This window comes from Anoplopoma fimbria, chromosome 6, assembly GCF_027596085.1.
Source record: "Anoplopoma fimbria isolate UVic2021 breed Golden Eagle Sablefish chromosome 6, Afim_UVic_2022, whole genome shotgun sequence".
Lineage (NCBI taxonomy): Eukaryota > Metazoa > Chordata > Actinopteri > Perciformes > Anoplopomatidae > Anoplopoma > Anoplopoma fimbria.
Window position 1 is genome coordinate 8,619,987 of NC_072454.1, and position 16,589 is coordinate 8,636,575.

At 41.1% G+C, this 16,589-nt stretch overlaps 1 protein-coding gene across 2 annotated transcripts in view; it reads left to right on the forward strand.

Moving 5' to 3' along the window:
- The first annotated feature begins 1,128 nt into the window (after window positions 1-1,128).
- The window catches only part of pcnx2 (pecanex 2), a 31,246-nt gene continuing 15,785 nt past the window's right edge, over window positions 1,129-16,589 (forward strand). Inside the window, exons 1-21 of one of the 2 annotated variants that reach the window (XM_054600230.1) lie at window positions 1,129-1,281; window positions 3,050-3,252; window positions 3,961-4,078; window positions 4,190-4,271; window positions 6,303-6,811; window positions 6,928-7,122; window positions 7,790-8,272; window positions 8,360-8,534; window positions 9,761-9,911; window positions 10,017-10,159; window positions 10,711-10,789; window positions 11,131-11,266; window positions 11,808-11,950; window positions 12,412-12,565; window positions 12,888-12,920; window positions 13,802-13,973; window positions 14,069-14,179; window positions 14,716-14,807; window positions 15,225-15,334; window positions 15,827-15,935; window positions 16,403-16,495. In XM_054600230.1, the coding sequence (XP_054456205.1) occupies window positions 1,129-1,281; window positions 3,050-3,252; window positions 3,961-4,078; window positions 4,190-4,271; window positions 6,303-6,811; window positions 6,928-7,122; window positions 7,790-8,272; window positions 8,360-8,534; window positions 9,761-9,911; window positions 10,017-10,159; window positions 10,711-10,789; window positions 11,131-11,266; window positions 11,808-11,950; window positions 12,412-12,565; window positions 12,888-12,920; window positions 13,802-13,973; window positions 14,069-14,179; window positions 14,716-14,807; window positions 15,225-15,334; window positions 15,827-15,935; window positions 16,403-16,495 (3,444 nt within the window). Of the gene's footprint in view, window positions 1,282-3,049; window positions 3,253-3,960; window positions 4,079-4,189; window positions 4,272-6,302; window positions 6,812-6,927; window positions 7,123-7,789; window positions 8,294-8,359; window positions 8,553-9,760; window positions 9,912-10,016; window positions 10,160-10,710; window positions 10,790-11,130; window positions 11,267-11,807; window positions 11,951-12,411; window positions 12,566-12,887; window positions 12,921-13,801; window positions 13,974-14,068; window positions 14,180-14,715; window positions 14,808-15,224; window positions 15,335-15,826; window positions 15,936-16,402; window positions 16,496-16,589 lie in introns of both variants that reach the window. The other variant, XM_054600231.1, reaches the window with a different exon arrangement.

Below are 16,589 nucleotides of genomic sequence, written 5' to 3' on the forward strand. Positions count from 1 at the left end.
TTATCTTATCTTATTTTATCTTATCTTATCTTATCTTATCTTATATTTAGTATTTACGCACACAAGGAATTTAACTTCGGTGTCACTTACAAAAGAAGACATGCACAGATAAACATAAACATAGTAACTATAATAATGAAAATAATAATAATAATAATAATAATAATAATAATAATAATAATAATAATAATAATAATAATAATAATAATAATGCAATTGCCTATTTAGAAATTGTGTATTTTCTTCATGGATTCGATTATAAGATAAGATAAGATAAGATAAAATAAGATAATCCTTTATTATTAGTCCCGCAGCGGGGACATTTACAGGATTACAGCAGCATAGAGGATAGTGCAAACAAGAGACATAGTAAAAAAAAAAACAAGATCAAAAGCAAATGAGCAATAAAAAATAACAGTAAAGAAGCCACAATAAGTGAAATATTATATATACAGACAGAATAACTATTATAAATATTATTGCACAGTGTATTTGTATTGCAATATACATTCATATTGAAACGTACATGAATATGGACTCGTATAATTCCTCTGAGCATGCATAACCTATAGATCGTGTATATATATATATAGGCTTGCATATGGCCACCAACACATACATATTATGCACAATGTGGATTAAGTGTTAATTAAGTGAATTTTTCCTTTAAACAATGTGGCTGTGGCTGCGTGTGTGCGAATCATATAATAGGAAAGGATGGAGAGGGAGGGAGGGAGAGAGGGAGGGAGGCGGAGAGGAGGAGAGGGAAGGGAGGGGAGGCGGTCGGAGCTGCGCATCTGTGCATATAGAGGAGAGGGAGAAGGAGAGAGACGAACAGGACAAGATGAGGACCGCGGCAGCAGCAATGGACGAAACGACATCGGGATGGGAAAAGGCAGACGAGAGGACAGCAGCGATGGAGAGCAACACGGCATGAGAGAGAAGGCTCAGGAGACGTGCTGCATCGCCCCAACATGGAGGCGTAGCGACAGTAGCATGCATTAGAGGAGATCATCCCATTGTAGCCTAGCAGCAGCAGCAGCATCAGCACCATCAGCACCATCCGTCCGTCCAACCTGAGCGGAGAGGAGGAGAGGAGGAGGAGGAGGAGGAGGAGGAGGAGGAGAGATGGTCTCCCAGGTTGTGCAGACCCTGCGTCAGGGAGTCTGGGCATCTGTGACCGGGGGCTGGTACCACGACCCGGACCAGAACAAATTCAACAACTCCTGCCACCTCTATCTGTGGATATTTCTCCTGATGTTACCCTTGTCTCTCCATCTGGTGAGTGTGTATGAGGGGGGGACATGACGTCCAAGGCCGCGAAGGGGGTGTGAGATGCTCACGGTGCCATAGGTAGCGTTTTTTATTTTTTTTTATTATTATTATTATTATTTATCATGCGCGCTTTTTATCCTTTCATGGATAAACGTGCGTTGGCTCTGTGAGGACACTGACTTCCCCTTGATTGTCTGATTGCTACTGAGGGCAATACCAGAGGAAACAACACTGTCGCAGTATATTTTACCCTGCATGCGGTGACGGAACGCATGGCTGCTCCTGGATGTGGCAGTGGGAGAGCCAGGAGGCGTGAAACCTCGGTTCAATGATATTTTCGTGTCATGGCCTTTTTGAAAATAGCTGCAACAAAAGGAGACATACTCCCAGTGATGATAACCTGACTGAGGAACTTCCATCTGGGATATGTTTACAGATGTTTACCTTGTAGGATATGTGGAGATCAGTAGATCTGGAGGAAGAGAGGACGATACAGGCATAGTCATACAGCAGGACATGGTGGTATGAATGAAGGAAATAATTGCTGCCATAGGTCAAACACCTTGACCTTAGCTGTGATGAAGTACCACGGCAACAACAGCCATCAACAGCCATACTGAAAGGGTGATCAATAAATGATCTTATGGCAGATCTCTGGAAGTTATTGCATGTAAATAAATAACTTTGACACTTGAATTTCCCCCATGGGGGTCAATAAAGGAATATATAATAATAAAACTTTGACAACATTTGTATGGAACAGAGGATTATCAGTAACCAGTTTTATCTAGATTAGATAATATATACAGTACCAGTTAAAAGTTTGGACACACCTTCTCATTCAACTACTTTGAAGAATCTAAAATATAAAACATATTCTGGTTTGTTGAGCATTTGTTTGTTTACCACATAATTCCATATGTGTTCCTTCATAGTTTGGATGTCTTCAATATTAATCTACAATGTAGAAAAAAAAATTAAAGAAAGAAAGAAAAACCATTGAATGAGGTGTGTCCAAACTTTTGACTGGTACTGTATATATTGCAGATTATATGATGTGATTGCTGCCCACTCCCCTGCTTTCCCGTCTCAGTACATAAATCAGGGTTTATTTGTAGGAAATGTTGTGAAAAAGGTTGTCGGAGAGCGACGGCTCCGACAACCAAGAGCTTTGACAGCAAAGTTGTATTAAAAAGCTGTTGCTGACAGTTTTAATAGTCTGTTTGAAAACACCCACTCTTTTCCTGAACAAAAAATAACAAGCTTTCCGGGAGAGATGTTAAAATGTAAAAGTTTCTTAGCTATTTTATCTGAAAGTCGCAGATGACACTCAGCACCGGATAGTGGAGGTGGAAGAACAATCAAATGTAAGCGTGTAACGACACCGGACTATACATCCGTGTCTGCAGACAGGGATATGTGTCCATATTCAACACAGCAAGAATCAGTATGACTCGTGTATCAGCATGATGCTCATGCTTTGTCTTTGATCTTTCTGTTCTTTATGGGCCATTCCTCCCCCAGGGATCAATAATCTTCATCAATCCACCAGTTAATCTAATTAGATCATGTGGTTCACTGAGCCTTCGATACACCCGCCGATGTGTGAGGCTGCAAATAAGCTTTACCTTTAGCAGAGTTTCACCTACTTATAATAAGATGAGAAGAAAAAACCACAGCGTGAAGCATTCAATCAAACCCTGTTTTGGTGGAGTCAGGACTCTAGAGATGTTGTTTTGAATATGATGAACCTCCTCTCCTCTTCTCTCCACAGGCCCTGCCCCCCACCACCATGGCTTTGAGCATCTACTGCACCTCCATCACGGTCTTCTTCATCTTCATCAAGCTGGCCAACTATCGGCTGCACCTGATGTTCGACGAGGGAGAGGCGGTGGTCCGCAGCAGCGTCTCTGACCTCAGCAAGGCTGCAGAGAAGAAAAGTAATGCGTCGGACTCCTGCCTGCCCGCCAACATCAGGTAAACCCACACAGACACGTTTATAATCCTGAAAATACAGTCAGAAGTAGCTGGAAAAATCCCAAAGTGGTCTCTCCTTTATGGATGTATTGGAGGCCATTCAGAGAGAGATACAGCGTGTGAAAATGTTCTATTCTAGGCCAGAGGGCTAAATCACTAATGATACAACTTAATTTTTAATGTGAAATTGTACATTTGGACTTAACTGAACGTCCTCTTTCTAACAAAAATGTGTCTCCAATTCTCTCTCCGTATGAGTCTATTTTTCTCAGTCGTCTCTTTCTTTGAGATCAGATTGGTTTCGTGATCAAGTGCTTCAGAGTGGGATGTAGACTCTTTCCACTTGAATTCGATGACTGAGCTATCTAATGAGGGGGGTCAGCGATCTTGGGTTGGCCACTCCGCTCTGACACACTTGATCTGCACAGAGACTCGTGAAAGAAAAACCCATCACTTCCTGTTCCCTGTAAGACTGTATTTCTTTCTTTATTTCGGTGCCTGCCGAGAGATGAAACAGCAAGTCCAGACACAATTGACCTTTTTACAGCTTCCTCATCCCTATAAATGTTGATTTTAGTTTAAAACAGAGGGTGGGAATGAAATGCGGCTGATTCTTCTGAAAGAGACATGTTATTGTATCTCTATCTCTCTGTCTCTATCGCCTCGTCATCTAATTCCTCCCCCCGTCTCTTATCTTTTGTATAATAGGAAGAGCAGCACAGTTCCAGACAGCGTTGCCATGACGATGTTGGCTCTGAAACGTACCAGTCCGGTGATACAGGTGACGGTGAAACAGACTGAAACTGACCCTGGACTGATCGGGGTGGTGAGTGACGATTAAATGACGGACACCTGAGAATATGGATGTACGACACAGAAAACACTGTGTTGACCTAAATGATGTCCTAATGTTGTCCCTGAATTGTCTTTCATGCAGGACTGTTCGAAGTCAGATGAGGAGGGGAAGACAGTGGAAGGTAAAGCTGATCTTTCTCTGGGTTCGACTGAGATACAGATAGGTAGCTTTTAAAGGAAAGAAATCCTGAATAAATGAGTGGAGAAGCCTGACAAGTGCAGATGCTTCCATACAAGCCACGAGGCAATCTGTGGCAGAGAGAAGATGTTGTGGCTTCTTAATGTGGCAGTACTTAGTGTTTCTGCTAATTCATCAGTCAGGCTCAGGGCAGTTTCCTTTGTTTAAAATGTCTGACTGCTGCATATTTCCAACAAGTTACTGCCTTGTCTAAAACTCCCTGCGTTCTTATTATTTACTAAAAGAAATTGGCAAATTAATTCCACTTTTCTTCTCTATTTGCTGCAACCGGTAAGCAGGTTTCAATGATCTGAGCTAAGAGCCTTGATCATGAAAACTTACCTCAGAGCATAGTCTTAAAATAAGTCTTTTTGTGACACAGTCTAACTTGCATCAAACTAATCCAAGAGCAAAATGAAGACTGGCCTAACACGACAGGTCTGTCTAAAATATCCTTGAAACCCAACTGAACATCTAAGGGAGATTTTGGACAGCGTCGTTTACTGCCATCATCAAAACACCGAAGGAGGGATTATATCTTGAATGAATAGTGCTTCAGAGGCTCACAAGGAGCACTGGAGTTGTTCTGGTTTCTCGTTATTCTGTAAAGTAGGTGCTGTTCTGCACAATTGAGTATATGCTCCATTTTAAAATAATTAAATGAGCCAATTTTATTTCCTTTGAAACGTTGTTGGAAGTCGGCAGGTTTTGTTACTTTATAATGAAATTAGGTAAATCTGCACAATCTGATTCATTGTTTACTGCCTGTGGAAACTCAATCTGGGTTAGTTTGGCTGAATGTTTGCAAAGGGTTTATTTACATATTGTTATGCAGCTTGCTTCATATACAGATAAAAATGATGATTCACCTTCAAAAAGACAGGAACTTTGATAACTGAATATGGGGGGAAAAGAGCAGAGATGTGTGTCACCCTAACCAAGCCCATTCCCCTGTATATCTTTTGATTATATTTGCACAATTCTGTGGAATATTACAAATCTTCTCTGAATGTAGGGTTTTAATTAACTGGCCACATTTGAAGCCCGGCACTGTAGTTTTCTTGAAATGCGTGCTTATTAATGTTTTTCTGCTGAGATGAGGGGGAAAAAGAACAAATAGCGGAGTCGACAGAAAGAGGGAACTAAGTTCTTCTCATTTGCATTTGTATTTTTAAACGTTAGATTACATGACGCTGATTTTTCACTGACATTTGTAAAGTCAGTTTGGCTGCTGACATTCCCAGCAGTTTGCCTGCAGAAATATTTCCATCAGCCTGGCATCAAGGTACAATGATTGGTACACACAGAAGACTTTATCAGTTCCTAGAGAGATTACTTCCTAGTGATTCTGTGAAATGCTAAAAATGACGCCGACAATATGTCAAAGTTATAAGTAAACACCTTCAGAATAAAGACAGCATGAAGAAAGAGAGACATCTCTAGTTGTCACTATCGAGGCCTTGCATGTCATAAGCCTATAGGGGAACAAGTGTTTTGTGTATAGTCGGAATAAATCTGTGCTGGAAGCTAACTCTGTTCCTCTTCCCTAATGCACTCGATGCCTCCTTAGACGGTGCAGATTGACAACTTCCTTTTCTGCAAACACATCATTGTTGTAAATATGCTCAGAAGAGCACAGAACTAGCAGCCAGCCAACAAAACCAGCTGATTGCTTCCAGTAAATGTACGGCCTAATGCACGGACAGAACAATGTCAGCTTACTGAAAAAAGGGATATAAACACTGTGGTATGTTGCATCAGACGTATCAAAATGTATCCGTTTTTAATAGCAGGTGGCTTTCCCCACCCTTCTGCTTTTCATTGTATTGCAATTGGAAGATATTCACTGTCACTGACAAATACTGCTGTAGACAATAGTGTGGATTTTGTGTGTTGTCACTGCAGCCAAATACGAGAAAACACTATTTCAAAGGGAAGGGATTTTCAGGATTACAAGTTTTATTAATATTACACTAAAAAAATCAACTATTTGGATTGGCATTTCATTTCATTCCAGGACAGGGTGAGAGTGCTGCAGCTGAGAGGCCTGTGGAGGGAGGCCTGAACCCAAGCCCATCTCCAGATGACCTCTCCAGCCCCAACCAGGACCAGGCTGCCCCACTGCTGCAGGCCCAGCAGAGGACCCCGTCCCGGGCTGAGAGGGGAGAGTCGCGGCCTGGATCTGCGAGTACGACGGGGAAACTGGACGCGGAAATAATTGAAACTGCGGCTGTGAAAGAAGGAGTGGACATTCAGAGCTCGTTGGCTGAGAGAGAGCAATCAGAGCAGGAGAGAACAGCGGAGAAAGACAGAATAGAAGACCGTGAGGATAAAGACAGCGCAGACAGAGAAACAGCTGATGAAGGTCTGCCTCCCTCCAAGGGAAGTGAAGATGAGAGCGAGGAGGAGAATGACGGGCAAAAAGAACCCTCAGATGCCAACAACAACTCACTGGGGACTCCTCAAGACCACCAGATTGATTTCATCGACACCCCAGATTCTCCTGCACAGGTAGGCCTCCCAGAAGTTAGTCGTTACATTAAGATGTCTAAATTTGAAGAGTTTGTTATTAGAATCATCGTTATTATTAAATCATTGCATTGGGATTTCTTTGTACGACCTCTTTCCTCTTGTTTTCTCAGGCTGAGCTGGTGGAGGAGACGTACTGTTCTGATGAGATTGAGGTGGTTCTGGTAGACAGCTCTGGACCGAGGCCGGTGTCGGCTCACCTGGACGACAGCGACACAGTCAAGATCATCATCACCATGAGCTGTGACCCGCAGACTGCTGCTCAGCTGGAGGAGAGCGTCAAGCAGAGCCTCCTGGAAAATGCACAGGTAGTTTTATTTTCTACATGAAACACTTTTAACCCACTTAACGATCACGTTTTACTAGAGGTAAAACATATGTGTTCTGTATCAGCCTGTTTCGGCACTTTATTAAAGTTACATCATTTTTACATTGATTTTATGGCTGAATCATTTTTTTCAAATGTTACCATACCCATTTCCACAAAATTTGCCCAGTAATATTTGGTATCTTTGGAAACTTTAAGAGCTCCACTATAATGTGAAATACATTTCTGTGGGTTAACAACGTATTATATTGTTTGTTTTGAAGAAGTCATGTAATGTTTGCAATGTTTTTATTCATTAACCTGCCTTTACCCCTAAAATGTATGCAGCCATATGCTAGGTTTATTTAAATTATATAAAATTAAGTGAAATTATGCAAAATGCAAGATTATGTGACAGCAATTGATGATTGTTAACACGGCTTTATTTATCCTATATTTATGTAGAGCTATCAGACTAAAGCTCCTGTGGTAAAACAATTCATTAAAATCTTCTGCTGAATCCAAATGTTAATGTCCTGTCATGAAGTTTAAGCTCATGTCTCTATGACTGCTGCTCATGATTGTTCCCTAAATGATGAACAGGTTTATGTCTGAGGTGTTGTTACATTTGGAGAATACAGTTTGTGTGTGTTTGTGTGTCCTACAAGGCTCAGAAGGATGCTGGAGAGTGTCACATCAAGATCCCCGTCATCACCTTTGACTCCCCCGAGAAGGAGAAGCAGGAGGGGAAAGAGAGAGAGGAAGCGGCCGTCTCGGAAGATGACAACACCCCGAAACAGCAACAGACAGCCAGCCAAAGTGAAGAGTTTCACCTGTGTAGAGAAACAACCACCTCCGAGTCCACCACACTGGAGTGTCCAGACCCAGACCAGGAACATCTTGGTGTTCAGATAACTGATGACAGCACACAGAGCCCGCAGCTGACGAACGATAACAGCTCATCGGGTATCGATATTCACTCCCACCACGATGACACCGACCCTCTGGATCCTAATGTGGATTCACAAGGTTTCCTGCGTCTGCCGCCGGCTTTGGGCCGTTACGGGCCTGGAGGAAGGACTCACATCCGCGGGCTGAGCATGGACAGTGGGAAAGACGCCGTGCTGCTTTCAGACCGCTCACATAACACAGTATGTTGGCAGTTAAGCACTGTCTCTATTTTTGTTATCTCCATCCTTCTGTCCATTCATACATCCAAACATTTGTCTCTTTGTCAGACCATGACCAGTTCCAAGTCAGATCTGGAGGCGAAGGAGGGCCAGATTCCCAACGAATCAAACTTCTTGGAGTTTGTTTCCTTGTTGGGGTCTCTCAGTACCAGAGCGGGAGGAGCCAGCACTCAGGAAGACAAGAGGCCAGAACGCCCAGAGGAAGTGGGAGCTGCAGAGGAAGGTGAAACTCAGCAAGAGGGTTGGTTTCTTTACCTCCACGTCCCTTATCTGCCTGAGTCATAGGGTCAGAGTTAATGCAGATGTTTTTATATACAGTACCAGTCAAAAGTTTGGACACACCTTCTCATTCAATGGTTTTTCTTTATTTTTATTTTTTATTTTTTCTACATTGTAGATTGATATTGAAGACATCCAAACTATGAAGGAACACATATGGAATTATGTGGTAAACAAACAAATGCTCAACAAACCAGAATATGTTTTATATTTTAGATTCTTCAAAGTAGTTGAATGAGAAGGTGTGTCCAAACTTTTGACTGGTACTGTATAAGTGCAGAAAGGACTGCAATGTCAGCATTGTTTTACAAGTTTAAATAGATTCCTACTGTTGCTGTTGGAGCATAGTGGCATCAGCAATTTAAGGTTAAAGCTCCAGACTAATACTATACTAATGTAGATATGTCATTATGATGCATTAACTGTAATAACATGTTCTGTTTAATTCAAATTACTAGGGTGATTTTGCCCCCAGTAGGCTCTAGGGATGGTAATGTTGGGCAGGAGGTCACTCATTTGCTCATAAACCATTTTGGTCAAAGGGGTTAAATCAAGCAACATAAATTGTAGAAGCAGCTAGAGGGCTTGTAGACTTAATCTTGTTTAACTGGTGACTCCTTGAATCTGCATTGATTTAGTTTTTCTCTAGGGCAGCTGAACAAGCTGTTAACACAGCATTGCCTTATTACTTGTATAATGTGGTGAACATGTTATAGAGCAGTTGCCAATTTGCAGATCCAGCAGATATGTAGCACAATTAACATTTTCGTCACCTGATGAGTCCAATTTTTACCCTCCTTTAAACTCTTTTTTTGGTCTCCACCAACTCCATTTACCTCTTAGCGTGCTAAATGCTGCACTGTGTTCACCAGCTCGTCGCTAACTTTTGTCTGCTTTGGTGCTGGGCAGGTAGCATACAGAGCTATTTCTCTTTAAACAGCAGCCTGATGATGAGAGAGAGAAGGTCAAATTTCCGTAGAGCTGAGAGAAACAGCAGAGTTTGGTGATAACTGTCTGTGGGTTGATCACTGTTAGCAACTCCTTCATTATTAACATAATGATATTCATCAAATGCTAAAGAAATAGGAATTTAGGCTTTACATTTACTGGTATAAAAACTAATAGTTTGTCATTTTAATAAAAAAACATCAACTTTCAATTTTCTTGCAGAGAATCTGAGCGTGACTTCCAGACAAGATGAGACGATAACAGAGACCAACACGGAAAACAAACCAGAGAGACCGAAACCACCCACCAGTCTGCCTACCGACACACTAAAGGCCATACCACCCACACAGATCCCAATAGTCTCCCCTGACAGGTACACATGCCTGCACACCCACATGCTTCAAAATATATATGCACATAGCTGAATTCACTCGTCCATCCAGGATGACCAGTTGATTGTGTTTTTTTCTGTCTGCAGTCCTCAAACAGACAGAGAGAAGGATCCAGACTATGACTCACTGCCTTCACAAACCTCTCAGTCAGAGAGCTCCATGCTGCAGGTCATCTGCAGACCAGAGGCCACCAACAAAGAAGATGCCTACACCTTCCATACTGTACACAGTAAGTAGACACCCTTGACTTATTAAGGGTAAAAATTAAATGGGTTTTTTTGTGCCGGAGGCAAACTCATGAGTCACATCTAGCAGTCATCCAGGTCCATGATAAGCTTTAAAATAAGATTTAAGAGAGTCCCAGCTATACATTTGCCCTGGACATCCAAACAACAACAACAACAGCAGCAGCAAATAGACTCCATCCATAATTTAGGAGTCTATTTGTGCTGGACAGTCTGATAGTATTTTGATCTTTTGAACAAATACACAGTATGTGTGTGAGTCTCTGCCAGTAGCTGATGGCTCCACTTTTGAGTCAGCTCAAAAGCTTGTGGATTAAATTACATTTTTCTGAAAAGGCTCCAAGATGTTCAGCTTTTGAGTTTTTAGTTTTACAGCTACAGTTATAGTTCAGTCTCTCAGATATCTGTCTGTAGCGCCCCCCCAAAAAATGAAATCCCACACAATAAATGAAGCCACTCATCAGCTGGATGTCAGTTATCGCACATCCAAAGAGAAATACACTGACAAGTTGAATGTGTGTGTTTGACTCACCAGGAGACAGGCCTCGTAAGCTGTATGCAGAGAGAGCTCTCAACCTCCCGCTAGGAGCAGAGCTCATCACTGGCAACATGTGGTACTGCTGTTTAATCTTCTCCTCTGCCTCTTCATCATCTCTTCCTTTACCTGTAACAAATAATACCATACTGTATATTCACCCCATTTTTCCTTTTCCTGCTTTGTCTACCTGCATGTTCTCCTCCACTATTTCAACATGCTTTTCTTAACTTCCTCTTACCTTATTGCCCTTTTCCATCTCCTCCTAAACTATCATCACTGCCTATGTAATCAGGTTTATTCCACAGATTAACATGAGCATGTGTGTGTGTGTGTGTGTGTGTGTGTGTGTGTGTGTGTGTGTGTGTGTGTGTGTGTGTGTGTGTGTGTGTGTGTGTGTGTGTGTGTGTGTGTCTTCAGTGACCTGCTGTCAACTTCTTCCAACTCGGAGTGTCAGGACGCCCTGGTAGGCGGTCATGCTGACTGCCCTTTCCAGCGACGCATCATCCCTGCACACAGGCTTCGGCCACGAAGGACGCACCCCGAGATATTTCAGGTGTCCATCTGCTTTCTTTTTTGCTCTGCATACCAATAGTTAGGGCTCTTCCAATATTATTTAGAGGTACCCTGTGGGTTTTTGACCACTAGTAGTCCATAGAAGTGGGTCACTTTTTTGTTGTTGTATTTTGTGCATGCACACAAGGATCAACGTGCACGTGAATGCACGCGGTTGACTTGATACACAGTGCTTTGGATTGTTTCATGCTATTGCACCAATCAACAGTTGGTGGTTAAAACATGCCAAGCAATGTATTAATGTGCCAACAAAGTGAGTGAACAAGAAGGTTGTTAGCAAGGACACATGGATGTAAACGATTAAGGTTTTAAATACGAGACCCTGCTGCTGTTTGAAACAGTAACCAAATAAACCGTCCTGAATCAGTCTACATCACTGCTGGATGCAGACACAGACTCTCTGCTGAATCATTAATGCACCACCCTGTGGGTATTGCACATAGTGAAAAATACGTTGTTCTACTGTCTACTTATAATAATCCTAACTGTGTTTTGAATTGACTGTGTTTTGTGTGTGTCAGGAAGAGGACTCGTTGGACGAGTCGTCGGAGACGTCCACTCAGGAGAAACCGACCAGGAAGATTTATTACAAACTCAAAGTGTTTCCTGGGAAAGTGATCAACCTTTTATATGACCGACTCACCCTGCTTGCTCTCCTGGACAGGTAATACTCAAAAACTGCTTGCAAACTCTTTCCACCGTTGTTTCCACAAGTTTAGAAATCCAGAGTCTAGAAATAAAATCATACATGTTATTCAGCTCAGAAACAACAGCATTTTGGAGACATTTGTGATGAAGCTATTGCAAATTCTGTTGAATAAGCTGATTTCACCCACAAGAAGGTCAGTCACCGGATATTTGTTGTCTTGTCTCTTTATTTCTAAAACACTCGAAACTCTTCAGAACATCGTCCTTTTAGGTCATTTTTTGTTTTATATCTTTCCAATTAGATAAATAAGCATCATGTCTTTTCACTTTAATCAGCAGTTGAGCAGTAATTCCATCTTCGAATGTCTACCTGTCATCAATTTTGCTAAAGAATGTGCTATAAAGCGGATGTCCAATAAGCTACTAAATGCACCAGTTTAACCTCTGTATGCCTTTGTGTGTGCTGGTTTTGTATAGAAACCAAGAAGTTGTGGAGAATCTAGTTGCAGTCTTCATGGCCTTTCTGGTTTCCTTTTTGGGATTCGTGCTTCTAAACCACGGCTGCTTCAAAGACTTCTGGGTCTTCCAGTTCTGCCTGGTCATCGCCAGCTGCCAGTATTCCTTACTGAAGGTAAGAAAAATACAAAATCTCAGTAGAAGGTTGTTTAACCATTGCTTTGAGCAATTTATCTGAATTTTGAGTGTTTTTAAGGAACACCATTTCACTTCTTAAACCATCTTGCGTTGAGGAATGAATGATTTGTGAGTTCAAAATGTGCTTATGGTGACCTGATGTAGATGAAAAGTAAAACTGGCCATGGAGTTGCCAGTTCCTATTTGCTCCTCCTCACTTCCTCTCTGTTGAACACGCACGACATGTAACAATACTGTTTTATTTCTTTTTTTATGTTAATATACAAATGGTGATTGGCTTCTTTTGTTTTGTTTTCCAGAGTGTTCAACCAGATGCAGCTTCACCGACACATGTGAGTCTGAGAGGAAATATTATCAGAATAAAGACCAAGCAAACTTCTTTGAAATAATCATATTGGGTTGCAATAATAATTACCAATATTTGTTTAACTTATATGCATATATCCATTATGCCTCCAGTGGTTATTTTCAATTTGTGACCTCTCCATTGATGCATGTTGGCGTATCAGGTTGTGAATTTGAAAATGGTTCCCTTTTCAATTTTATACTTTTGCTATGTTTTATTGACATAGGCTGGTTGATATGGACGAAATCTTTTCAATTCATATTTCCATAACAATATATATCATAATATAGCATTTTTTCCTGCTAATTCAATCAATAAATTCTCCATATTGAATAACCACATGAATTAGGCCTATTGTTGTATACTCCTGTGTGAATTTTAATATATGACCAATGAAAAGTGCTGAGTATTTTCTCCTTTGTTTATTAACTTAAGTGCAAAATGAACGTAACAGGTTCAAGTGAAGTTAAAGATACACAAGTCTTTCTAGATTTAGACTTACTGTATTTACATGCATGGACACTAATACAGAGTAATCAGATTAGGGATTTAACTGAGTTTAATCAGATTTTCTGAAACATTTGAATTAGTATGTGGTTGTTATTATCAAGTTAGACAAAGTAATTGTGTATCATGATATCTCAATATATGATTCCATCATGATTCAATATCATTAATAAACGATACATTATCAAATTAAATTATTACCCAGCCCTAAATGTGTCTACAGAGCATATGCCCACTCTGGAGTCCTCTTTGTTGTCTCATTTTTCTGACATACAGGCATTCAACCCAACATGACCAAACTCTGTATTAGTTGCATTTAAAAGCATCCTAACCTGTTTGTGTTCCTCTGTGTGTCTCCAGGGTCACAACCAGCTGGTGGCCTACAGCCGAGCGGCTTACTTCTGCATCTTCTGTGCTCTGATCTGGACGCTGGAGCAGCTGCTGAGGAGGAAGGACCTGCCCGTCTCCACCCTGTACGGGGTCACCATCGTCTGCCATGACGCACTGGGCTTCTTGCGAGATCTGCTAGTGGGTAAGGATAAATGTGCCAGGAGAGACACAGTAACATCATTTGATTCTACCTTTTGCAGATACTAAGAAATGTCTTTTGTTTAATGCATTAAACAGGTTTTACCTACTGCTTCCCGATCACCTTCCTGGTGGGCCTTTTCCCTCAGATCAACACCTTCACCATCTACCTGCTGGAGCAGATTGACATGCACTTTTTTGGAGGGACAGGTTGGTAAAACTGTTTCTAATCTTTGTATTACAGTAATGCTTGCTTTGGTGGACCAATTACATTTTCTGTTTTTACTGTAAACTGTAATTGCTGGATGCATTTGTGGATTTGTGGCTCTGGTTTGATGCCTGTGTGTGTGTGTGTGTGTGTGTGTGTGTGTGTGTGTGTGTGTGTGTGTGTGTGTGTGTGTGTGTGTGTGTGTGTGTGTGTGTGTGTGTGTGTGTGTGTTTTTTAGGATGTTTTTAGTTATTGCACTATTCCCTTTGCTGCTGTAACAATGCAAATTCCTCCACTGTAGGACTAAAGGATTATTTTATTTTATCTTAAACCGGTTTAATATGTATTCAATGTTTAAAGCCCCTGAAAATGTAAATCTTAGTGAAAGAGAAAATACATTTTCAGGGCCTCTAAGTAAAGGGGAATCCTCTTAGTGCTTTCAAAAAACATAAAACTAAGACGACAGTACATGCTATATTTATCACTGTTTAATAATACTTCATGTATTTTCATCTTCACTCTCATTTGTGTGTCTCAGCTGCTACGAGTCTCATCTCTGCAGTTTATGGCATCCTACGCAGTCTGATGGCTCTGTCTCTGCTCTACGGTTTCTGCTTCGGAGCTCTCAAGGTACAAATTAACTGGATGTAAAAACAAAACAGAGCATAGGTAAGAGACATTTTTTTCAAATAATAAAAGATGACAGGGAGTTCAGTTATAAATTACGTGCAGCAAGGCAATTTTACTCATGTATCCAAATAGAGCTGCAGCAACATACAAAGTGTTGCTAGTCATCCTTCAAAAGTGACTGCACGATTGCACCTGGAGGGAAGAAGCTCTTAAAGTGTGAAGATCTAAAAGCAGCAGTTCTGGATTTAAAAGTGCATGATGTTGTGATTCATACCGGTATGGTATGTGTGTGTGTGTTTGTGTGTGTGTGTGTGTGTGTGTGTGTGTGTGTGTGTGTGTGTGTGTGTGTGTGTGTGTGTGTGTGTGTGTGTGTGTGTGTGTGTGTGTGTGTGTGTGTCTGTGTGTGTCTGGTTATAGGAGCCGTGGGATGAGCAGCACACTCCAGCTCTGTTCTCTGGTTTCTGTGGCCTTTTGGTGGTCTTCTCCTACCACCTAAGTCGACAAAGCAGCGATCCGTCCGTGCTACTGTGAGTATCAGTGTGTGTGTGTGTGTGTGTGTGTGTGTGTGTGTGTGTGTGTGTGTGTGTGTGTGTGTGTGTGTGTGTGTGTGTGTGTGTGTGTGTGTGTGTGTGTGTGTGTGTGTGTGTGTTTGCATGCCCACACTGGCTTACGGTTGTTCTTTTATGTAAAGATTAGAGAGGTGCATGGGAAAAAATAGAGCTGAATTAATCGAAGAAACGAAGGCAGATGGTTGATGTTTATACTAAACTCTTTATCATTTATTGAATACTTTCATGACTTCTGCTCAAGTAGGCAAGTTTTTAAGCAGTTAAAAGCCAAATAAAAAAATGTTTGAAATACAAAATAAGAAGACAAACTATGTTTTTTATTAAAATCAAATGTTTTTCCTCTTTTTATTTTTGCTGTCAGTTGATTTAAGGTTTGTAACAGCAATCTCTGTATGTTACTCAACAAATAGCATCCTCTCATTCCTACACATGTGACTCTTTTATTTACAGATCTCTGGTTAAGTCAAAGATAATGCCGGTTTTGGTGGAGAGTGAGGAAGAGGAGGAGGAAGACACAGAGAGTAAAGACCCACTGCCTGAGAAACTGCAGAACTCGATGGTAACTAAAGAGGAATATGTAGAAATAAACTGATTGAATGTGTCTGTGTCATAGATAAGATGATGATGAGTGTTATTTTTACTCCTCTGACCAGTAATTAAACAGTTTTTATTGTTTGCTAATTATCACTATGCACCTGATTTGTGGAATTCATAAATACAGTGCATGAGAGGGCAGAGTGTTGTAACTCAGCGTGCAGGCGAGATTATAAAACAATTCTTCCTGTCGATCATTGTGTGTGATTACAGGGAATTATGAATCAGAGGAAAAACAAGCCTTTACAGTATTAATGGGGATTTTGAAGCCTTTAAATCTTCTCGAGCGGCTACTTATTTGATCTCCAGAAATCGAAGGCTCAGAACGATCAGACAGAAATAATCTCACCTCTTAATGAGGGTGATAAACGAATGTGTTTTCATCCAGTGTAGATTATTAATGATTGCTGCTCTCCCTATTGTGCTTTGCAGAAGGAGATTCTGCTGTCGGACGTAGTCGTGTGCTCTGTTGCTTACATCCTAACCTTCGCCATCACTGCAAGTACTGTGTTTCTGTCTCTCAAGGTGAGATCCTCGATTTTGATCTCTGTCGCTGTTTGCAGGAATACTAATTCTTGTGTTTTGTCTAATTATCTATTTTTTATCACGTTTCTTTCCT